The sequence below is a fragment of the Bombyx mandarina genome, chromosome 11, assembly GCF_030267445.1.
Source record: "Bombyx mandarina strain Sakado chromosome 11, ASM3026744v2".
Taxonomy (NCBI): domain Eukaryota; kingdom Metazoa; phylum Arthropoda; class Insecta; order Lepidoptera; family Bombycidae; genus Bombyx; species Bombyx mandarina.
The window spans coordinates 3,680,268-3,705,444 of NC_143218.1; the positions used below are offsets into that span (position 1 = coordinate 3,680,268).

Consider the following 25,177-nt stretch of genomic DNA (forward strand, 5'->3'; position numbering starts at 1 on the left):
TTTCTAAGAAATGAAGATGTTTTCGTGTCGGCAAACGTGGCCACTGGAGCGTCTTATTTTTTTTCCTGATCTTTAATCTAGTACTATTATTGATCGAAGTTCCTAAAGCACCTAACGCCAGGGAACAATGGATTGACGTGACAGGTAGAGGAAACTGGAGACAAAGACGAGTACTATTTGCTCTAAACATTTTACTGAAAATTTTTTTTACCATAAAAAAAATCAGAATACACTTAGTTTTGAAAAATTCATTCGCAATTAATAGCAAGCGCCAACTGCTTAACAAATACGTTTTATTCCAGCGACAGTGACTATTTGTAATTAATAAAAGTAAAATAGTTTTTTTTTTTTCAATATTTATTTCATGTTTCATTTTCTCCATTCATTCATCAGATAATTTATCGATAAAGAATATCGATTTTATCAAGCACTAGCGTGTATGAACATTTTTATTGCCTTTTTGCGTGTGTGTGTGTATGCCTACGGGTGTTTTGTGCTAGTTTGCGAACGAATATCTGTCCTGAGATTTATGTGTGGGTGTTTTTGTTGTGTGCGAAATACTTGTAATCACAGTATGTGTATGTGTAGAAATTAAAATAGTGGGGATGAAGCGGCGACACTGGTTCTAATACTAAATTAGAGCAAAGGCCTTTCCAACCTTATTTATCTATTCCGTGTTAAAAAGTAATTAAAACAACTTCAGTTAAGTGTTAAAAAAAGATCTGTATTTTTTTAAACCAAATCTTAAATATAACACTAAGCTGTACATTCAGAGAAGACAAACATGACATTTTAATACGACTTAATTATTTAAGTATGTATATAAATTAATTACGGTATGCATTTTTTAATACTTAAAAAAAAAAAAAAATTACAAGACTTATTTATAATTACATTGCATCTTTTTAGCTTGTAGCAAGTTTAAAAAGAAATTCAACGGCACTATATTAAAAAAACAACCATAAACAAAATATTCTATTACATTAAAATCTATGTGATCAAACAATCGTTACCTACTTTTGCTAACAATAATTTAAATTTGACAACACTAAATATAATCAATTTATTGGAGATATGACGTCTTGTGAGTCCGCAAGGGTAGGCACCACCACCCCAGCCTATTTCTGCCGTGAAGCAGTAATGCGTTTCGGTTTGAAGGGTGGGGTAGCCGTTGTAACTATACTGAGACTTTAGAACTTGTATCTCAAGGTGGGTGGCGCGTCTACGTTGTAGATGTCTATGGGCTCCAGTAACCACTTAACACCAGGTGGGCTGTGAGCTCGTCCACCCACCTAAGCAATAAAAAATATATATACATATACGTCCTATGAATGCATACACAAAAACTCATTCAAGTCGTTCCAGCCGTTTAGTTGCAGTATAGATAAATAACCTAGATACCATCAACAGCGCCATCTGCCGGGCTCATTTGTGAATCTAAACCATCCAGGGCGCCACACAAACGCATACAAAAAAATTCATTCAAATAAATCCAGTCGTTTAAGAGGAGTTCAGTGACTTACACATTCGTACAGTAGAATTATATATATAAAGATTTATTCAATAAACAAACTAACAGCCCATAAATACAATAGTGTATATAGATTGAGTACATTTTTTGTTGAATTTCATATGTGCATAGTCGGTCTAGTAAACAATCTCTTCCCACCGACACTATTGAGACCAATGGAGCCATACTGCGATCACACTTACTATTGGAATGTTTCAGAATGGATCTAAAGAACAGAAATAGACAAGGATTCATTGGTGGATGGGTGTTTTGTGATCTGGCAAGGGTAGGTACCACCTTCTTGCCTGTTCCTGCCTATAGCAGTTTCATTCTGAACACTGGAGCAGCCATAGTGCTATATAAACTGAGACTTAGAACTTATGTCTCAAGATGGACTGTGCATTAGCATGGTTGATGTCTCTGGGCTCCGGTAACCACTTAACATTAGGTGAACTCGTCTATCCATCCTAGTGATAAAAAATTAATAGAAAGATTTCTCACGAGCTAGTACACAAACTTTTCCTATTACTTACATACCGTAAACACTAAAATTGCATTATTTTTAAAAATTATCATTACACTCAACCGAATTGCAAATTCTCACGAAATCTAAGTCTACACAGATCGATCTCTGACATTGTTTGTCCATTCGTGGGCTTCTTAGATAATTACACTTAGATGATTCACATTAAGAAATCTAACTTTAAAACCTTTTTCACATAATATCTCTATTATATTCGTTTAGAGATCCTACTACTATTTTCCATTTAAATGAGCTCCTGATATATCGGCAAGATCATGACAGACAGAGAGTACAATAAGAGGAGCAGACAAAATCTGTTTACATTATTTCTGGTCCGTTTGTAAAACTCACATGCCCCAACAATATTGACACTTTGAGGACTAATATCTGTCTAACCCATAGACACAGCCCACTAAGTTTCTCGCCGGACCTTCTCAATGGGTCGCGTTTCCAATCCGGTGGTAGATTCTGCGAAGCACTGCTGTCGTTAGGGTCAGTATTAGCAACACTCCGGTTTGAGCCCCGTGAGCTCACCTACACGTCAAGGAGAAGCTGTAATAGCCTTGAGAGGCAAACAGCTTAAGTAGGATTTTTTTTTATCTGTATTATGTTAGCATAAAAAATGTACACTTTCTAAAGATGGATGTCCAAACTCATGCCTATATACAGATAGTTCCTATATATTCACAATTAGCACACTAAATTCACACTCAACTCTGACAATTCTGCTCCGCCCAAGTTTGCACGAATTGCTCGTCAGTGACCATGTTAGAATTATCATAGGGCAATATCTGTTCGTTTGAATCGATTTGGACTTCGACAACTTCCTTGCTTATCAGTCCGATGAGCTCAGCGTACTTAGCACGTTGTTCCTCTGTCAAATTAGCCGGATTGTGGTTCTTCAGGTGATAATTTAAATGGCTGCTCTGCTTGTAGCGTTTCTCGCAGATGCCACATTGGAACGGGGCCACGTTTGTGTGCGTTCTCATGTGTTGCTTCAAGTGGACCGATTGGCAGAACGTCTTCGAGCAGATGACGCAGCGATATGGCTTCACTTTAGTGTGAATCCGGAGGTGCTGGTCCAGTCCGGACTTTTGGGTGAAGGACTTCGGGCAGTAATTGCACGGGTAGGGACGGTCACCTGTATGCATCCTCATGTGTTGCATGAGGCCACCCTGAAAAAAAAAACAATTAATTACAGTTTCATAATATGTGGTCGAATTGAAAATGGTACTATTTATTATATACCATATAAGCACCTTATTCGCGTTTTCACTATTCGTAGCTAAAGATTTCTATATGCGCGGATCTAACCGATATATGGGCACACGTACATTCTTAAAAGAGTATTCCAATATGTACTTAGGTAACCAGCCGAATTGAAGGAGACCTATGCGAAAGCAAAACAATCTTTGCCGATGTCAAATGTTGAAAAAGAATTACATTAATAGTATATACCTAAATATGATTTAAGGTTGTTAATAAAGGCCTTTTTATCTTTATCCAACCAAAGGATATAACATTGTAGACGCGTCGTCGAATGGACTAATATAAAACGTAAAACAGACCTTATTACAACTATGCTTAAAGTATGTTATTGTTTTGTCACGTACGGAACGTATCCCCTATAATCGTCGCATATATGTAAATTACCATTCCACGGTTTCATTCGGTTTCTGTATTCGCGGCGTATTCACGGAACATGAACCAAGCAAATAAAGACCTTCTACTATTACTGTAGTTTATTAAAAACAATTAAAATTACCTGTTGAGTGAATCTTTTATGACATATGTTACATTCAAACGGCTTCAGTTTCACGTGCCCTATAGCAGTGTGAGTTATATATTCGTTCTCATCGTGGAAGCCTTCGCCGCATGTCTAAAAATAAAAAAAACAACATATATCCCATCTATATTGTTACGCCGGTAAGACTTCATCTATTGCCGAATAGTCGGACGAATATCGAAGGATCTAGTAGCACCTAGAACGCTCGAAAAGTGCCACGCCATCTATTGTAAAATAGCGGAAACACAATACTAGAGATGTGTGGAATATTCTCGATAATTCTAGGGATGTGGTATCGGCTATAAAAACGTTGCGGAGATGGCACGCAGTCAGTTAGTAATCAGTACTACTCGAAGCGAAACAGCGAACGGATCATCTGAAGCGAAGCGGAAGAAGCGAATTGAGAATTTTAAAGTGTTTGTGATTTGTTTTAAGTATTCTTAGAACTTAAATCTTAAGGTGTGTGGCGCATTTACGCTGTAGATGTCTATAGGGCTCCAGTAACCACTTAACTCCAAGTGGGCTGTGAGCACGTCCACACACCTAAGCAATAAAAAAAAAAAAAAAAAACTAAGTGTTGAATATAATGTTGTTAACTTGTAATTCGGTAGAATTTTTATTCATATCCGAACCCCAGCGCTTAACAATATCTATCCATCTATATAATTATGTAAAGAAAAACTTTTAAGTATTTAAAATCTTTAAAACGTATATTGTATAAGTTTAAAAAATATATATTCTTTGCCAATTTGCGATTAAAGGGCCTTTAAATATTGTTTTCTTAGTATATTACAAGATATGCAATTAAGTCTGTTATTATTCAATCATTCTAGAATATTAGAATTCTAGAAAATATCATTATATATAAAAAAGTAGCGGGAAACGTTAGAAGGGGGCGTCATAAAGACGTGGAAGGACTGTGCAACAGAGAAAATGCTAGAGATGGGTTTGAGTATGATGTATGATGATAGACCTCAATGGAAATAGGGGCTAAGGGGACATGCTGCGCCGACCTTAGATAGTGGGACAAGAGCATGAAGAATAAGAATTCTCTGTATCCATCAATCAGCTTACAGTTCCACAGTAGACACAGAATATTTTAAGAACTTTTTCTTTAATTTGATCCAGGTTTTATGACATAGGCCACGAAGGTGTTACAATTCTTAGATTGTACGGGCCCTCGCGCACATTGTATTGCATACGGATGCATTTTACATGATTTTCGAGTCAGCTCGTGTCCAACCATCAGCAAGGCATTGCATACTTGCATCATATCATTTGTATCATATAAACACCGATCAATTACTATAGGCTTATCAATAAGCAATTACTCAAACATTGAAGTTGTTATCACTATCACATCAGGGGGTTGTTTGGATCAAAAGATTGATGGAAAAATATAAAAATCAAACTCTTCTACACTATGCGAGAGATGCGAATGTCGAGATGGATGTGTGGAGTGACAAGAATGGACAAGATAAGGAATGAGTATAGCAGAGGAAGTGTGATAGTAGCCCCAGTAATTAACAAATCAAAGAGCGGACAGTTAGCGTGGTATAGACATGTGATCCGTAGAGAGGAGATGCATGTGACTGTGAGATGTATGGGAATGGTAGTGCAAGGTAGAGGGGGAAGAGGTCGACCGAAGAAGTCATGGATGGAGTGTGCGAATGATGATATCAGAGAGAGAGAGAGAGGAGTGAGTGTTCAAATGGCGGCTGATAGGAGAGAATGAAAGAGAAAAAGTAGCCGTGCCAACCCCACCTAGGGAGATAAGGTGGAGAAAAAGAAGAAACTCTTCTACACAAACCGACTTGGATGAGATATCACTGTTACTTACCTCACAGTTGAAAGGAAACTGTACAGCATCGACAGACATTGGTTTCTCGCAGACTTGACAGCGAATTCCTTTCCGCCTCTTAGTGTGCTCGTCTCGGTGGTGCAGAGAGTATTCGCAACATGAGAAGAAGATCTGATGACAGAGACCATCGCCACCGGTCAGCTGCTGACATGTAGACGGCTGAAGACATTCAAATGGGCCTCTGCAAATGGTTTGATTACATTATTGGATCAGTTTAATCGGCATGTACTTTTACGACATTAATAATTATTCAGGAGCCTACTTTATATCTACTAGAGACTATTTTATATCCCACTGTATGTGTATTAACTAAATTTTTTAAATAGATTTTTTATTAAGTCATTTTAGAGATTAAATAAACACTCTAGCACAGTCAGATTTCTTAGTTTACCCAAACAGTAGGTATTTTTTTATCGCCCTTGTAGGCAGACGAGCATACGACCCGCCTGATGGTGGGTGGTTACCGTCGCCCACGGACTGCAGCAATGCCGAGGGCAGAGCCAAGCTGCTGCCTACAACTGGTTTAATTATGCCCCTGATATTGGTGACAGTGACTACTGATGATCAGGTGGGCCTTATTGCATCTTATGCCTGCGATGGCAATTTACAAAGAGCAATTTTCATGTCAAGTTAAGCACACAAAAATATTTATCCTTTTAGTTTAAAGTTCATTTAAAATATTCTGCACTATTATTTACTTCTTCTCACTCTGATAACAACAATATAAATAAAATAAAAAGACAGCATCTTCGTTCATTTCGATTCTTCTTGGCGTTTCAGTGTTACAAGAACATCTAAGCTCTTATTTTTTATTTAATTTCTTTTTTGACCTATCTAATCACTGAGACGGGTAGGTAACCTTAAGGGGCTCTAACTTGAAGACGTTGCTAACACTACCTACCCAGCAAGAGCAGTGCTTCGCAGAATCTACCACCGGATCGGAAACGCGACCCACTGAGCAGATCCGGCGAAAAGCTCAGTGGGTTATAATTTCTTAATTTCTAAACAAAATATGCCAGTTTAACAATAACATTGTACTTACGTAATAACTTTCGTTTCTCTGTTTCTCCTTGATGCTATCTTCTGCACTTTCTCACTCTTGGCTTCAGGTTTCTTCTTCTTGGGTTGAGTTCCGTCAGCCTTCAGGATTATGTAGCTGACGTCTTTAGAGGCCAGGTCCATTATGTTGGTCGGCTCTAACGAGGATATAACTTCTTCGGTTTTAATTTTAACAAGGTCCTCGTCAATTTTCATCTTCCCATTCGGTATGGGCTAAAAATATTTGTTAACGTTTAGATGTACTCAGCTCAATTTATCTCGTCACCAGACCAAACAAGATAGCTCTGATTGTAATTGTAAAGCCAAGTTGACGTCCAAAATGCTGGGAGTCCTAAACAGAGCGAAGCGGTACTTCACGCCTGGACAAAGGCTTTTGCTCTATAAAGCACAAGTCCGGCCTCGCGTGGAGTACTGCTCCCATCTGTGGGCCGGGTCTCCCAAATACCAGCTTCTTCCATTTGACTCCATACAGAAGAGGGCCGTTCGGATTGTCGATAATCCCATTCTCACGAATCGTTTGGAACCTCTGGGTCTGCGGAGGGACTTCGGATCCCTCTGTATTTTGTACCGTATGTTCCATGGGGAGTGCTCTGAGGAATTGTTCGAGATGATATCGGCATCTCGTTTTTACCATCGCACCGCCCGCCACCGGAGTAGAGTTCATCCATACTACCTGAAGCCACTGCGGTCATCCACAGTGCGTTTCCAGAGATCTTTTTTGCCACGTACCATCCGGCTATGGAATGAGCTCCCCTCCACGGTGTTTTCCGAGTGCTATGACATGTCCTTTTTTAAAAGAGGCTTGTGGAGAGTATTAAGCGGTAGGCAGCGTCTTGGCTCTGCCCCTGGCATTGCTGAAGTCCATGGGCGACGGTAACCACTCACCATCAGGTGGGCCGTATGCTCGTCTTCCTACAAGGGCAATAAAAAAAAAAGTTAATTTTCTAATAAAATCTAACTTTACTTAGAATTTCACTTATGCAAAGAACTCAGTTTTGTGAAACTGAGAAATGAGAACAATTTCACGATATCTCTGTTTAATGATTACAATTATCTGCGAACTATCGTGACCATAATAACGGACTAGTAACATAATATTATTAAAAGCTATTGGATTTTTAGAACTTATTGCAAAGATATGGTACAACTACATGTTCTATTCTGACAGTCTGAAGAATTGAATCATATTTTCAGTTTGTATGGTGCAAATTGCTTTGTGTTTAATAAAAAATGGGCTCAGATTAGTTATTCACCTGAATTAATATAAAACAAAATGTATCACTTGGATTACTTTTTTAAATTTGAGTTTTAGTGATATTTGACATATTTAAATGTGGCTCGATGAAGAGGCAACAGATTCTTATGTTTAATCTCTCCCAATGCTTAGTAGCATTTTAGTTCACCTATGAGATAGAATAGATAGGTGTCTTGGACATGACATGGGAGGAGGTGGAACAGACTGCCTAAGACCGATGTAGATGGAAGGATTTGATTCAAGCCCAACATCCCAGCAGAGGGTAATAGGAAAGACTGATGATGATGATGATGATGAAATAGAAAAAGTATAACACAAACCTTTAACATCTATAACAAATATGTTTATAAGAATTTAAATCATCCATCATCATAAGCCATCATCACAATCATTTAATTTTATTTAGCTCTTGCCACACAACTCACCTTCTCATTGTTGATAAATATCTTTGTTTCCGTCCAAATACTTGGATCACCAGTTGCGTAAGAATCTATGTGCTCCATTCGAGCGTGGTTTGTCAGTGCTATTTGACTTACAAAACCTTTTCCGCATAGGCGACAATTGACCACATCATCTTCATCATTTACAATTATTTCTTGCTGTGGAAACAACCAAGTTATGTATGCAACGGAAATTATGTATTAAGTTCCTTATGAGTGAGATGGCAACAATAAAAGTGGATATCTGGATAATAGAAATGACTTCTTAAGGGTGTAAGTGTTAACATAAGTATTCACTACAACCGTAATGAGTGGGGTGAATTTATTCACATTTCTGAGGTATACACATGAGATTTTCTAGGTATGATTTTCTTATTACAATTAGAGATCCGACTTCTAGTTTAAAGAATCTGAATTTTTTGTAAATACACTATAAGCCCAGCCTCTTATTATTAACCCCAGAATTTCTAATCTTAAATATTAGTGGTGGGCATCTGTCCAGCCAATATAAGATTTTGCATTTCAATTTGAAGAGTAGGATTACTCTTGCACCATTTTAATTCAGACTTTAAATGATGTCTCCGGATGAGCAGTGTGTTTGGTGAAATTTTCGTAAGAGCACAGCGTTGGAATTTATTGATCTTTAAAAGCTTTATTCTTTATCTTCTTGTTCCCAGCGCTATCCTGGGTTCACTTTCCTACTTAAGCTCCTCCACCTTCGTTCGACTCCCTTCTGGGTGAGGTTATTCTCCTCCATATCTGCGTTTATCAGATCCAAGCAGCGTTTCTTGGGCCTAACGCGGGATCTTGGATCTTTACAAACTTTATTACATGTAGGTACCACATTCGTTCATAAATTAGTTAGTACTTAAGCTTATGTTACTTAGCCTTACCTTTATTTTACTATACGGCACGACATTAACAAATCTCTCCTCATCTGCCATAATTGTAGCGGAATTATCCTGGTATTTAACAGTATGTGTTCACTGAAAATTTGTTGCAAATTATTTCTCGTCAAATTACTTTGGCGCCGTAACATAGCACCATCATTAATCTTTAAGATTGATTTTGTATGACTTTAAGAGAAACTATCCAAATCGAATCCATGCATAGTGTTAGGAATAAATAATACATATACAATATACATATTTAAATACAATAAATTGGATTCAAATCGAAATTTTCTTAGCGGGAACCGAAAATTGTCAAATAAACTTTTTTTTTAGAAAAAATTAAGGTTATGCATTGGTGTTAGGAAAAAAATTAAAAGTTTATGGATTTTATGTTTTAGGTGCCTTTACGAAATTTGTAAGTTTTGCTTACATAATATTGCTAGTTTTAGATAGATAAAACAATAACAGAAGAAAAGAATGTAAACAACAACAATTACCTTTAGTTTTCGCCTATAAGTTCAAAAATGAATTTCCTTTGGCGTTTGTTTTTTTTTAATTAAAAAAAAAGAGGGCGAAATAAAAAAAGTCAAATGAAAAAAGTAAATTATGGCGCGATTTCAAAATTATTAGTTTAATGCTTTTTACGTTAAACTTATCAAATGATATCTACAAACACACGAAATGTAGCAGAATAAAAGAGAAATAGCTTCTAGTTTCTACGCAATAACTCCGAAATGGTCGCCATTTCGTGATTCACCAATCTTCAATAACGCTTGCCGCTTGGTCGATTTGTAATTGTCTATGGTTCAGGTGACGACGTTCCTTTAAACGCTACAAAATTTACTGATATCGATTAATTTCAATGGCAATTAACACTTCTTATGTTTAAAAAAGACAAAGTTAACATTTTGTGATTAAAAATTTCATTTAATCAGTAACTTTTTACAAATGCAAATACTTTTTTCTATATATTTGATTAGATCGATATTAAAATAGCCATGGCTGATCGATTTAATTTCGCATTTCATCGTCATGACGATAGGTCAGCCTAATAACGTTCTCTGACTCATTTAATTCACATTTTATTTAACTATGGCGAAAGCTACGACAATTAAAGAAGCAATAAAAAAATGGGAAGAAAAAACTGGCCTACACGCCGCAACAGCCACAGAAGTGAATTTAATATTTCAATGGCCGCCAATCGAAAAAATGGATAATTCATTAGCTTCTTTAGTTAATTGCGAGTAAGTTTATTAAAATAAAGTGCTTTTTCTTTTTCCCAGCGTTTTCCCGGTCTAGTGCCAAGGTCCACTTTTTTACTTTAAGCTCCTGCATATTTCCCGGTCTTCAGCATCCTTCTGGGTGAGGTTATTCTTCTCCATATCCGCCTTATCCACATCCAACCAGCGTTGCTAGGGCCTACTGCAGGATCTTGAACCTGGTACCTTAAGACATTTTATTCCGACGGTATCTGGGAGCCTGCGGCTTAATTATAAAAAAAAAACTGAAGTAATTTTTCTGGACTGTGTAATTTATTCTTACAAAAAAGTGTTTAATGGCATTGGCCACTTGATCGCTTTGCCAGCGTCTCTTCCCAAGACATAGTTTGCTATAAGACATCTGTGTTACATACCTGCACAAAGTATTAGAAATTTCTACTTCAATTATTATTTCTGGTTTGACTTTTTTTTGTTACTTTAGAGACTTTAAGGACTGGTTTTAAACTTAATGGCGCTCCTGGGCACCGATCCACCCCAATATTGGAATTTTACTTAAACTTATAGTTGACATTTTTTTTTTCAAAATTCATAGAATTATTTATTTTATTTATTAGGCACACAGTACACATCACAAGCTAAGAAGATAAAATGGTAACGCAAATAAATCCAAAAAACGAATATTTTGCAAAAAAAAACAATTAAGATATTATGGCCTGGTAACGAGACCTTTGAGCCAAATCTTATTTCTTCTGTTGTACTTATAAACGATAAATGAAATGAAACTAAATGTGATTAAGTTGCTTAATTTGAGACTTTAAAGAGTTGGGACGAAACAAGATGCGATGAAATAAAGGTTCAGTAAAATTTGAGTTATATAATGTGATTTTTTCAGTGGCCAATTCGCAAGAGCCCAAGAAGTTGAAATCCAGCGATTTGTTTAATTTCCACACATTTGTGCATTCTCAAAAATGCTAAACAGTTAATTAGCCACCCTTAATACATACACTTTTAGATTAAATTAAATTCATAGAGCTTCGTTCCCGCCAAATAGTTCCCAAGTAGTTCCGATGATTCCATACGTTAGGAAGGAGTTTTAATAAGCTTTTTTTTTCGACAGAAAACTCAGCTTATCCACGAACATGATAGAAAAGGTAACGGGATTGAATAGCTTAAAAAAGCTCCGAATTCTTTCACTTGGGCGAAATTATATCAAATCTTTCGCCGGTATGGTAAGCATTAGAGGTTTTGTGTGATAATTCTTAGTCTTTATTTAGTGTGGTCAAGATCGAATCCTGAGTTTTTTTGGACATATCATGCGATCTCCATGACGTAGAAAAGCTTCTCATTCTTAGGCAGGTGGAGGGGCAGTAAGTACACTTTGATGATGTTATGAAGATAGTCCGACACTGTAAAGAGGGGGTACTTGAAAACAGCATTCAACAGGCAACCCACCTTCGCCTTAAACTTTTTTTTATGATTGAAAGTTCAATGGTGGGCCGGAGGCCTTTTCAGTTTCACCAGGTCAGGTGGGCGAGCAAAGGCTCAGCCAGGAGGGGTGGGGTTTGTTAACAGCTACCCGAGCGCCTCCGAAGGAGACCTAACAACTCAAGACCAACTGCTTCGCGAACGAACCTACTACCGGATCGGAATCGCGACACGCTGAGAAGAACCGGCGAGCCAACTTAAACGACGCGAGAGCCATTGTACTATAGAGCTTCTTTGATGAAATGGCGCGACACGATAACCCCATTTTCGCGGCGACCTCAATTTATATTTCCGATTCGGGCGATAGGGCAACGCAAAGCCGCCATCATCCTAAGCATGTTGTATCGAAAGGGGTTCGTTGGCATCGCCGTTAATCCCTTTCTCACTAATCGTTTGGGTCCTTTACCACGGCGTGCGCTCCGAGGGAATGTTCAAGATGATTACGTCGTCTCGTATTTACCATCATCCCGCCTTCCACCAGAACAGAGCTCATCCGTACTACCTATAACCGCTACGTTCATCGACAATGCCATTCCAAGGTTCTTTCAATCACGTACCATCCGGCTCTAGAATTTACTCCCCTCCATTATAATATGACATGTCCTTTTTTAGATAACGGTACACAGCGACTTGGCTTTACCCCTGGCATTGCTGACGACGATGAGCTAAGGGGACCGACCACAAATTTAATCATAGGCTCGTTTGCCTAAAATGCCAATTAAAAATTAACAATTACGTCATTGTGTGCTTTTAGTTTATTTATTACACAATCTTCCAGGAATCACTCGGAGACACCTTAGAAGAGTTATGGGTCTCTTACAATCTAATAGAGAAACTAAAGGGCGTTCACGTTTTGAGGAACCTGAGAGTGTTATATATGAGCAACAATTTGGTAAAAGAGTGGAGTGAATTCAATAAGCTACAGGTCTGTGTTCGCGGTGGCGAGAGACTTTTTTTTTTCTACCTAAGCTGATGGTCTTAAGAGACCGCGTCAGCGTAGCCTTAACTAGTAGGTGAGCTTATGGGGCTCAAACTGGGAGTGTTGCTAACACTGGCCATAGCAAGAGCAGTGCTTTGCAGAATCTACCACCGGATCGGAAACGTAACCCGCTGGGAAGATCCGCCGAGAAACTCAGTGGGCTGTGTCTATGGGTTAATTTTCCCGTCGAGCCCTTCGTCGCAAGCGACGGGTTCGGCGAGGACGGTGACCGATGCTTGAGGTATCTAAAAGCACCGTTAATGTATCGGAAGGATCCGTAATGATGTGTAAAAAGAGACGAAGAATAAACGTTGTGAAGACGATAGTCTGAGATAATGATTACGGGTTGTGTTGCCATCACGCGTTTCGGAAAAACGACAATGGACAGATCTTCCTAAGAGCGTGTGATATTGCGCGGTAGATTGACTACATAAATGTTGTTGCTCAGAACTTGTATAAATGCAATTACTGGTGGTAGGACGTCTTGTGAGTCCGCACGGGTAGGTACCACCGCCCTGCCTATTTCTGCCGCGAAGCAGTAATGCGTTTCAGGACGCCCGACAGAAGTGATAACTTAAACTAATCTAAGTTGAACTATTTATTATTGAAATTGTTTACTTTGAGAAAAGCTGTTATTACTTAAATTTTATGTATATTTAATATGATAATGTAATGAAAATTATAACATAAATTAAAAAAGGTATAGTTGAGATTTACATGCTTTCTCAGTACCGTTGCCGTGTGCGTGAGAGAAAGAGACGCCAGACAGACTGGCGCCGTAACGCTTTACGTAACGAAGCGGTCTACCTTCCCGTAAGAAGCTATCATTGCAAAAACTGTTCGTTTAATTTTTAGTTAATTCTTAACGACATTCTATTTGATTTTGTTGTTGATTAAAATGTAACTCTGACAGGACTTACCGAATCTAGATGACCTGCTGTTTGTCGGCAATCCTCTATACGACGCGTGTGAACTAGACACGTGGAGGTCTGAAGCCGCCCGACGTCTACCTAACTTGAAAAAACTGGACGGTGAAACAGTTCTAAGGGAGGACGACCCGCCTCTAACAGTCGCTAATATGCAGGTAAAAAAAATCTACAAATTTCCCTACAAACTTTTGGACCGGAACCTGAGGAGCGAATTGTGTGAATTGTTTGATTTGTTAGTGTTTCTTCGGACTTAAACGTGCAATAACAGTGGTCAATTAATAATTATTCAGAATCTGTTTAACCCACTGAATTTCTCGCCTGATCTCCCGGTCATCGTTCTCATCGAACCCGTCGCTTGCGACGAAGAGCTCGGCGAGTAAATTAACTAACAGACACAGCCCCCAGCCTCGGAGATTTTCTCAGTGGGTCGCGTTTCCGATCCGGTGGTAAATTCTGCGAAGCCACGGCTCTTGCTAGGGTTCGTATTAGCAACAACGTCAGGTTTAAGCCCCGTGGAATCACCTACTCGCACGGTTACGCCTGATCTACTCAATGGGTCGCGATTACGATCCAGTAGTAGATTCAGGGAAAACACTTCCCTTAACCCAGAGCTACTGTGAGCAAGTTCTCTCAGGCTGAACCCCGTAAGCTCACCTAATTAGCCGTGCGTGTTTGAAATAGCCCCATAAGCTAGCAAGATTAGATAGAAAGAAAAAAAACATATCTGAAAGTGCACGTGTGGGAAAATGAAACCACAGAACGTGTTTTCTCGGGTTCTTCCAAAAAATACACTGAACTCTCAGTAAATAACCACAATTTTTCTTAGTCTTTATTTCATTCAATTTCATCTCGTGTCATTTACTGTCATCCCAATCGACAATTAATCGTCTTCATTTCATTTCGCTTCATATGTTTTATCATGTAACAGAATATGCCAATTACCATAATTAAAAAAAGAAAAAAATTAAACAATGGTATAGTAATCGGCAAACTTCTTGAGCAAATGACCTTGACTGCGCAGAACCGAATTTTAGATCACTTTGGTGGTGAGGGTGAGGCGCAACGGCAGGGGAAATCGTATTGAGCGCGTTATTGGTAGATCAGTCGAGCCTTGCGTCCCGCACCGCGCCCTCATTCCGCTTGCTCCCAAAAGTACGCTTGCGTACAGTGGAAAGTCTATCGTTATTAATCGTTAAGTTATTTGTTATAATTGCTTGTTGACTTTGTTGCCATTGCTATTTGTTGAGTGTTTGTTGATTTTTTATAAAAAATACACTATGCCGCGACAAACTGGTGTAGTATTCAAAAGAAAGGGTAGAAAAATTGTGTACGACGTATATTGCTTCATTATAAAACAGGGGAAGAATGATATGGGAAAAAGTAAAACAGACTTCGGAAGCAACAAAAACATCCGTGAGTACTGTTAGGTGCATTATTAACGAAGCTAAAGGCTCTGGCTTGCTCGCCGTGTTTCGGACTCCGGGTAAGAAAAGATCAGGGAAGAAGAAAGTTACCGGAATGGATAGTTTCGTTCAATCTGTAATAAAAAGATGTAATCATAATAACTACATAACAAGCACCGAAACTCCGTACCGTAGAAAGGCTTCGAAAAATTTAAAGAAGATATAAATTTTAATGGCTCGGAATGAAGCTTACGACGAATTATGAAAGAGCTAGGCTTCAGATGGAAGAAAAGAACAGAAAATAATCGGAAGCTGGTAAATGAAAAAAGTAACATTCGATTACTACGAATCGAATATCTTCAAAAAATAATTAATTATAGACAAAAAAGAAGACCGAATCGACCGAATTGTAAACTACGCCGATGAGCCCTATGTCGACTCATCACGATGATAGCGACTCGGGTGATGAAAACAGTGATGATGATGATGATGGTCAAGATAATGATAACGAAAAAAAATATACAAATACCAGCTTCGCTTCAACTGAACCAAGACCTGGCAACAGCTCTAGTTTTGACTTAATAGAAGGAATATCTATTTTACCCCAAGATTAAATTATTACAATTATTAACCTATATGTTTTGTTGATGTTCTAATAAATATGTAAATAAATACATATGTTGATTTTAATAATTTAATAGCATTATGACGCAGAGTAAGTAATGTTTTTGCACGTGAGTGTACCATGCGCAAACTTACCCCCACTACGTCAACAAATGCTCAAGAAGTTTGCCGGTTATTATAGTTTTCCAATTACAGAGCATAATGCGACTCAGTGACGCACAATGCCGAATTATGCTGAAGCTTAATTGGAACGTGAATTAGTTATCAAATGCATCAGCAGAGTGCGCTAAGTTAGCACAGTTTTAATTAACATTGATTATTTCTAACAAACTACGACGAAACGAAAGTCTTACAATTTTTTTCAACATTAAATAATATTACTAACGATAATATAAACAAAATTTCGATCAATGCCAACTTAAAGAAAAAACACTTTATTTTTTATTTTTATTGCTTAGATGGATGGACGAGCTCACAGTCCACCTGGTGTTAAGTGGTTACTGGAGCCCATAGACATCTACAACGTAAATGCGCCACCCACCTCGAGATATAAGTTCTAAGGTCTCAGTATAGTTACAACGGCTACCCCACCCTTCGAACCGAAACGCATTACTGCTTCACGGCGGAAATAGGCGGGGTGGTGGTACCTACCCGTGCGGACTCACAAGAGATCCTACCACCAGTGATTACGCAAATTACAATTTTGCGGGTTTGGTTTTTATTACACGATGTTATTCCTTCACCGTGGAAGTCAATCGTGAACATTTGTTGAGTACGTATTTCATTAGAAAAATTGGTACCCGCCTGCGGGATTCGAACACCGGTGCATCGCTACATACGAATGCACTGGACGTCTTATCCTTTAGGCCACGACGACAATATACTTGACACTTGTCAATTTTCTGTCACTGAGTCCATAGATTATACACTTATTATATTTGAGATAGATGCGCAACTCTCATTTTTATTTTTGCTTTAGTTAGAGCCCAGGACAGCAGGCGTCGCTGCTGTCGATTATTAGTCTCCCTACCCCCCACCAGGTGGCTTTTTTAGTAATTTTAATATTTTTTATAATTAACTCTCTTTATGAAAAAATCTTATCGTTTAGAATCGCTGAAATTCCCGGTAGTACTTATGAAATATTAAAGAACGTTTGATTGTGTTCAGCATTCTAATCGATAAGACCTTTTCATACAGAGAGAAAACAGTTTTTTAAAATAAAAAGCTGTAATTCTCTGTAAGCTATTTAATTTCCCTATATTACAAACAATTTACTGTTAAAAGATAGTATGAACGTACAATTGTATAAAATTTCGAATAACAATAACTCCTCTAGATTAATCCTACTAGAGTACTTAATAACATTAAATCGAAAGTTATCTAAAAGTTAAATAAGTCTAGATAATCAAATCATTCCATCTCAATTAAGTCATTCGTGCGAAATATAAACATGTCAGCTTTCCATTACAAACATAGTAGACAATTTGAATTAAAATTAATAAATTTGTTTCACAATGATAGCAGTTCTTGCTTAAAGTTGATCGTGACAGATCATGACCTTGTACGAAAATCTTACATCTATAAACACTACCTATGCTTCGTCATACAATAATTTTCATTTAAACTAGCATTGTAGAGATAATACACACACTAAAGTGAATACTAAATTATTCTTAGCATTCTTATAAATATTTACACATTTAAGAAACAATTAACCCACAATTGTTCATAATATGTGACATTTTGTTCTGCACAAAACGTTTTGTTACATAATTTGAAAAAAAAAACAAAAAATGTTTAAAAAATGTAATAATGATTTAGAGTACTCTTAAATATTGATAGTTTGTACTTAATGACGCTTATAGAAATCTTAGATATGATTACAATAGTTATAGTTTTATTTGTCTTCTAATTTATTTCTATTCTGACGTTTCTGACGCTTTAGCTTTGGTAATACTAGATGAAACAAAAAGCAGATTGAAAGAAAATCATCTTAAAGTTAATTACATTCATTGCAAACCATTAGTTTGAATTTTGTTACAAAAGAAACTGATGTTCGTTACATGCAAATGAATTATAAACATACACATGCAAACATAAAATGTAAATTTATCTTTTAATCCAAATTAAATGTACATTAATATTACATCTAAGGGTTTCGAAAAAATTTATTGCCCTCAACGGCAGACGAGCACGCACCCCGGCTCGTGATAAGTGGTCACCAGTGCTTATAAGCTTTAGCAGTGCCATAGGGGTCGCTGTCTATCACTTAAGTTTTAATAAATTATTAATATACTCAGTCACAAGCATATTGATTTCACAGAATGAAAATGTAAGAATCGTAATATGTTTGGGCATTTTCATTTATATCTGCTCATACAGAAAACACGACTTAGCAAATATATTCCACGATAATGCTTTTGAATTACCATTAATTAAAATCATCTTCTCGTAGAATTTACAAAAGGTTATTTACAAAAATTTATATCAGATTTTCATATATTACTAACTTACTAATTACAACAACTATTCAAATGTAATATACTATAACTATAAGAACTAAACAACCTATTTTAAAACAAAATTGGTATCAATTTAGTTCATATGAACTATTTCAATTATTAATTTATAAATTATAAACATATTTAAAAAAAAATTAAGATCCCTTGTGAGTTCACATTCCTTGCTGAATCAGTTCTTCTTCTGAAAAGGAGAAACAAAGTATCTTAAGTATGTAAAAAATATTGAAAAAATACGACCATGAAAAATTGAGTGTTTATGTAATCATACTTACATAACCTTCTGCTTCAAATATAGTGCATCAATCTTAATTTTCATGTTTCAGACATTTTATGTGCTCCGTATAATTTTTTCATAAAATTTTGTCATTATCAAACCTTTGTCTACAAAAAGAAAAACATTATTTTATATTGTGTAGAAGGATGAACGTGGTCACAGGCCCCTTGGTGTAACTTTGTTATCAAACACTAGAAAACAAAACGTGAATGCCATCATCTAACTTTGGATGTGAGATCAATTGGGCTATATTTTATTTAAACAGGAAAGCACGAGTGCTTCCCGACAGAAATAGGCAGGATGGGGATACATAACGGTATGACTTTACAATATGCCCTACCTCAACCATGTATATTCCAGTCAGTAGTTGCAGTATTCTTGTATAGTACTCAGAAAACGCTGCTGTCCATTCTGCGGTGAAGAGATGATGTGATGATTTTCATGCTTTTCTGCAAAAGTATTCTATTTCATTTTACCACAAAGAAATCAAAATAATTTATAATTATATTAACCAAGTTAATTTAAAAAAATCGTTTATTTTTTATATTTTTTGTTATAATAATCAAAGGCTTGTACTTTAACCAGGTCATTCTTATCAAATTTCGAAATTTTCCCATGCAAAATACGATTTACACCAGTACACCAGCTATATATTATTAATCTAATTGCAAGATCATTAATAAAATTAATTAATTTGGTTTTGTGTTCCTTACACGTAATAAAACTATAATCACAAGCGAGGTTAAGCGCAACAGCAATTTTATGCTTTAAAAAGGATGATTCGGGAGAAAGACGTAAACATGCAACAATTGTATAATAAATATTGTTCATTAAATTGATGAAATTGTGATTGGGATGAAACAAAGATTTCTTAGTGTAATCAATCTCGTAGATAAAGGAATTAATGTCTAAATTGTTTTCAGCTAAATCATGCATGCAAGCAGTACATCCAGTAAAAATCTTTGATTTACATTTTTTTATAATATATCCTGATACATATTTCTTTGATTCAGCATAAATCAAACAATCGCTACTTTTTAATTGACCCACTACTAATATCAGGTGGTCAATATCAAAAGAATAATCAATTTTGGGAATGTCATCAGACTTCTGATTGAAAAACTTTGTAAAGATTTTCATTGGATTATTGTTGTCTTTCTCACAATTCGCTCCTAGAGAATGAGGTGAACTAAAATTATTAATGAGCAATGTTTTAAAAGCACTAATAAATTGACTACAATTAGGGTTAATATTTCTAAAACCGTTACTTCGAATACTACTAAAGAAATTCTCCAATGGATCTTGATTGAAATTTCTAGTTAGTAAATTGCAGATATTGTGGTATTGATTTAAATGATGCCACAATTCTTTAAATACTTTGATGTTATGGATCCAGTTTTGGATTGAAGGAATTGATTCGTGTTTAATATTTACTACATTATTTTTTATAACTACTGATTCGAATTTAATAGACTCTAATATAGGCAGTAAATCATGCCATAAATTAAAATGAGGAGAATTTCTTTTTAAGCAGTTTTTGTATTGTTTTGGAGAATTTTGATAAGAATGACCATTAAATGAATCAAATAATTTGTCAAAAATTAAAAGGAAGTCAGCAGTCTGTGAACACTCCTCAGGAAGTATTTTGTGTTCTGAAAAGAGAAGAAATACGGAAATGATTAATTTGTTTCTGTGTTCACTACATTATAAAACCATAATTACAAGTGAGGTTAAGCGTAACAGCAATTTAATGCTTTGACAAGAATTATTCAGGAGAAAAACGTTTTCTTAGCATAATCAATTAGTTATCAATCAAATAGTTTTCAGCTAAATCATACATATATGTAGTACGTCTAGTAAATTTTTTTTGATTGTACGTAAATAAAATTGAATTTAAAAAGTCATATACAACACTCACTTGCAAGGAATCTCATAGCTGATGAGACTCTTTGACTGAATATTTGTGCAGCAAATTTAACTTTCATTTTTGGGATCTTTTCTTTAAGAACATGTGCTTCCGTCAGTTTATTGACCAATCTAATTTCATCATCACCATCATCCACATCCAACAACATTCTAATATGATCCCATTTTGCTCGCTTCATGACACCATCCTGCACAAATAAAGCATCTTTGATCAGTAAATTATTTCTCACGCCTTTCAATAAATGTGGTGGATCAAATAGAGGAAATATTTTTTTGCCGCCAATTTCAATGGCTTTTTCTATGTAATCTCCATGTCCTTCCTTCAAATATTTCTCCCTTGTATCCTGATGTAAGTTCTTTAGGGCGTTGACATTTGTCCTGGCTTGATCGCAAATAACTGTAATAACAATAAAACCAATATTTTGTAATTCTAGCACTATATTTTTTATGAGGTTTTTTAGGTGTATAGCTTTTGTTGAATTTTTACAAAAAGTAAAACAAATGGGTTGTTTGCATTTACTTTTGACACTCTTAATCATAAAAACAAGTGCATGGTCAGCCAGAGTTTTATTCCTACTATTAGATCCCATATCCTCAAATCCTATCACTGCATCTGTATCAGGATCATAGGTCACTCCAGGACAAAGTGATATTTCATCAAACATTAAATTCACAATTCTTTTCTCGTCAGGCATTAACCTCACTGCAGATTGTAAATCTTTTAAAATGTGTAGATTCAGACCCGGTTTGACAGAAAATAAACTAAGCAAAGTCTGAAGGCTTCGTTTTGATGGTAAAACAAACATCTGTCTTAAATAATTATATGCCTTCGGACTCTGCTTTAGAATAGTTAGTGACATAATTTTCTCATTTAGAGAAAATCTCCTCCCTCTAGGTTTAGATGCATTTTTTAATTGCATCTTTGTAAAAACATTTATGGGTTCAGGTAATTTATCTATGTATTTAAGAAAAACTTTAGTCCTTGAAAGCTTCTTTGCCATTTTAATATCATCTCTTTGCTTTCTACATTTATCCTTTAACTCTTTCACTTGTGACATCAATTTCAAATATGTCAAATTAGAATTTGAGCTCTTCTTCAAGGCTGAAAAGAAAAGTGTATATTCAAAATCAAATATACTAGACAAACTATCCAAATATTTATGGTTTTTTGCATGAATAATTTTGTGTTCAGTATTAGAGCAGTTTATTAAAAAAGACAGATATTGGCACCTACTTCTGTAAGACACACTTTCAAGTTTTATCATATTATTCATACTTGAAGGCGGCACAATTCCACTCAACAACTGTGGCTGATCAATATCGATGTGAGCTGCATAATTTTGGTCTGAAATATTGACAAGCAAAAATAATAATGTTGTAATAATTATTATAATATTTTAATTCTATAATTACATCTACACTAATCTCTATCTACACTCTATAACTTCTAACAAATTTCCACTTACATTCTCATATACTAAAAATAATTACAATTGTAATTAAATAAATGATAATAATCCCATACCCTTTATTTATATTTGTATCTATCAATACTACCTACTTTTATTGAAGTATTTTAGTGTCAGAAAATAATGACAAATCTTGGTTTTACTACATAAATAAAAGGTGTAATATTAATTATTACGATTTACCAAGAAATAATGTTGGGACTGAATTTTTAGTAAGTCTATTTGATGGTAGTATGAAGCACTTTTCAAAATGCCTGTTGCAAAGGCGAATGTTGTTATATATGTATTTTTCACTGTTTTCCTGAGATTCTGCACTTAGTACAGATTTCCATTTATTAAATCTCTCAATTTGTTCTATTATCAAACTTTGTGGATTCGGAAATGCATGGAAGGGACCTTGAAATACGTAAAATTAAGATAATATAAGTTTTTAGTAGCTAGTCTTTAATTGATCATTCCAAAAAACTAGTTCGGGCCCACTTGACAATAAGCATATAATACGCGGAGTTGCAAAGAGACAATTATCTGAGGTGTGATTGGGTGATAGTACGAAACTTATTAACGACTGTTTTGATTAAAACTTAACATATATGATAGCTTGGCAGCAGAAATAGGAAGGGCCATTAGTTGGTGCTAATTCATTTAATTATATAATTAATAATATTTCTGTTAGCAAATAATATACCGGGAAAATAGTGTAAACTCACCGTTATCAAGGCATCCGAAATAGCATTTCATTTTCGATCTTCGAGGCATACTGATTTTTAACAATAAACTTTCTGTAAGAAATTAAAATAGTTACACAGGCTTACGACACTAACGAAGAAAAAAGTATTGGAGCCAAATTATGTCTAAAGAGAATTTAAAACAGAGTTTCTCAATGTCTAATCGTTTTATATTCTCACAAACTAAAAGTTGCTCCAAATTGATACTAAATCGTAAAATAGCTCACAAACCGAGACCAATCCAAAAACGATTTAAAAAATTAAAGCGTCAGGTACGCCATTATGAAAACTACAAAGTTGCCAATCCAAAATAAAATATTTCTAAAATTTGGTTTTAGTAGCGGTTTATTCCCATGATACTGTTTATTTTCCTAACAAAAATAGCATTTAATGTAACACAAGATTGTAACAGAAGATGTTGGATTTTTATTAAAAATAAAAAATATTGATAAGTACGGTTTATGTTTCTAACATATTTTTTTTTGTTTCTGAAATAATTCCAATTTCTACCAACGCTAGCATTTTTTATTGAGTCAGAACTCATATCTGCCATCTAGTGAGTTTATTAGATCATTAATGCCTAAACGTTACAAAAATGACGTCGCCACAGGAGTAAGATGGCGCTAGTTGAATGTTATTTTCCTTTGTATGGGAGTTGCACCCCCCTGACTGAGTCGGTATCGATTGCGAGTATCACGCGAGAGCAGTACTTTTGAGAGTGCTCGAATGTGCGAAGCGTTGCTGTAGTTGGAACATTCAACGTTGAGCATTGTGCCAAAGAGTATATAATCACTACGTTATACATTGTGCCGCATAATGCGCTCTTGTGCTGTCATTGGAAAACTACCAATATTGTAATTGTTCAGGCGCCTGAATATATTCTGTGGTTTTTTCATAGACCTTTAGTTTTTTTACCGCGAAAACCTATCACTGTGTTACACGTTAAAACGCTCTGAATTATATCCCAATTTTCTATTATTTTAATTCCAGCTTCACTGTAATTCCCGAACACTTGTCCTTTCAAACTAAGCAGTTTTAATAAGTCTATTACACATAAGTCGTTCCAACTTCATAGAACAGTAAACTAACAAAATAAAACAATTCAAATAGTTTAGCTTCTTTAATTCGCGCCAAAATGTCTTCATCTGACGGATTCATTTAAAGTTTGTGAAGGAATAACATTGTGTGATGAAAATTAAACCCGCAAAAAAATATAATTTGTGTTATTACTGGTGGGACGGGCGTCTTGCGAACTCGGATAGGTACCACCAGTCTGCTATTAATCGTGCCTCGAAACAGCAATGCGTTCCGCGTTGAAGGGCGGGACTCAAATATTAAGTGTATAATCTATGGGCGGGACAGCCGTTGTTCTATAAAAACTAAGATTAGGAACTCATGTTTCAGTGTGGGGTCATTTACTATGTTGTTATTATTATTAAGAGCCCAGATATCAGTAATACAATTCTTTGAACTTACTACGGACTTCAGATCTTTCAAAGGTTAACAAAATAAATTATAAGGTTAATCTTTATTTGTATTTGTACTATAACCTTTCAGAGAAAAATAAATTAACATTATTCCCGACACACTATTTACGAACAAAAATGAAGACGTATGTACCTATATTAAATATGTTCAATTTGCTTCCAGCCTGACAGTGGAGACGCTGTTGAGACCTTAGTCAGTGTAGAGCCAAACGATTAATGGGAGTTATTATTACCTACAAGCACGTGCGTTGATGAAAACGGCATTTCAATAAATGATCACAGGCAAAAACTAGGCTTTTTTTTGTTTATCTGAAGGCAGATTTATAGATTTATTGATACACAAATATTATGTTTATGATAAAATGAAAATAATAAAAACGATTTGGAGCTGCTGTAAATGTAATTTTTATTGTGATTCATTTTTTTGGCGTGATAGCGTCTTATACATGGATGAATGCTGGTTACACGCACGAAAAATTGGCACGTTCCGCCCGAGCCCGAGCGTGCGAGCGAGAGCGCGGAACAAGCGATAGAGAGGCACGATCGGCTTTTTTTTTCCTAAGCTGAGAGCCTTGAGAGGCTATATCAGCGTAACCTTAACTAGTAGGTGAGCTCTCGGGGCTCAAACCTGAAGACGTTGCTAACACTGGCCCTAGCAAGAGCAGTGCTTCGCAGAATCTACCACCGGATCGGAAACGCGACCCACTGAGAAGATCCGGTGAGAAACTCTGTGGGCTGTGTCTATGGGTTAATTCGCTCGTAGAGCCCTTCGTCGCAAGCGACGGGTTCGACGAGGACGATGACCGG

The 25,177-nt window shown here is 36.0% G+C and overlaps 2 protein-coding genes across 2 annotated transcripts; one reads left to right on the plus strand and one right to left on the minus strand.

Moving 5' to 3' along the window:
* Window positions 1-703: 703 nt before the first annotated feature.
* LOC114244421 (uncharacterized) lies at window positions 704-10,130 on the minus strand. The gene is made up of 7 exons (XM_028176228.2): window positions 9,825-10,130; window positions 9,328-9,420; window positions 8,420-8,593; window positions 6,723-6,952; window positions 5,660-5,861; window positions 3,799-3,912; window positions 704-3,208 (listed from the first exon to the last, which is right to left on the minus strand). The coding sequence occupies exons 2-7, from the start codon at window positions 9,376-9,378 to the stop codon at window positions 2,744-2,746; spliced, it is 1,236 nt and encodes a 411-aa protein (XP_028032029.1). The 5' UTR covers window positions 9,379-9,420; window positions 9,825-10,130; the 3' UTR covers window positions 704-2,743.
* Window positions 10,131-10,419: 289 nt separating this feature from the next.
* LOC114244426 (dynein axonemal light chain 1) lies at window positions 10,420-24,770 on the plus strand. Its single transcript, XM_028176236.2, has 5 exons — window positions 10,420-10,571; window positions 11,665-11,776; window positions 12,811-12,957; window positions 13,925-14,095; window positions 24,534-24,770. Exons 1-5 carry the CDS (start codon window positions 10,420-10,422, stop codon window positions 24,585-24,587), a joined length of 636 nt encoding a protein of 211 aa, XP_028032037.2. The 3' UTR covers window positions 24,588-24,770.
* Window positions 24,771-25,177: the final 407 nt, after the last annotated feature.

Coding starts and splice junctions, on each gene's coding strand:
- LOC114244426 (XM_028176236.2), top strand. CDS start 10,420: ATGGCGAAAGCTACGACAATTAAAGAAGCAATAAAAAAATGGGAAGAA. Junction 10,572..11,664: donor GCTTCTTTAGTTAATTGCGA/GTAAGTTTATTA, acceptor TTTTTTCGACAG/AAAACTCAGCTTATCCACGA. Junction 14,096..24,533: donor TAACAGTCGCTAATATGCAG/GTAAAAAAAATC, acceptor ATTTGCTTCCAG/CCTGACAGTGGAGACGCTGT.
- LOC114244421 (XM_028176228.2), bottom strand. CDS start 9,378: ATGGCAGATGAGGAGAGATTTGTTAATGTCGTGCCGTATAGTAAAATA. Junction 3,913..5,659: donor AGTTTCCTTTCAACTGTGAG/GTAAGTAACAGT, acceptor TTTTATTTTTAG/ACATGCGGCGAAGGCTTCCA. Junction 3,209..3,798: donor ATAAAAGATTCACTCAACAG/GTAATTTTAATT, acceptor TTTTTTTTTCAG/GGTGGCCTCATGCAACACAT.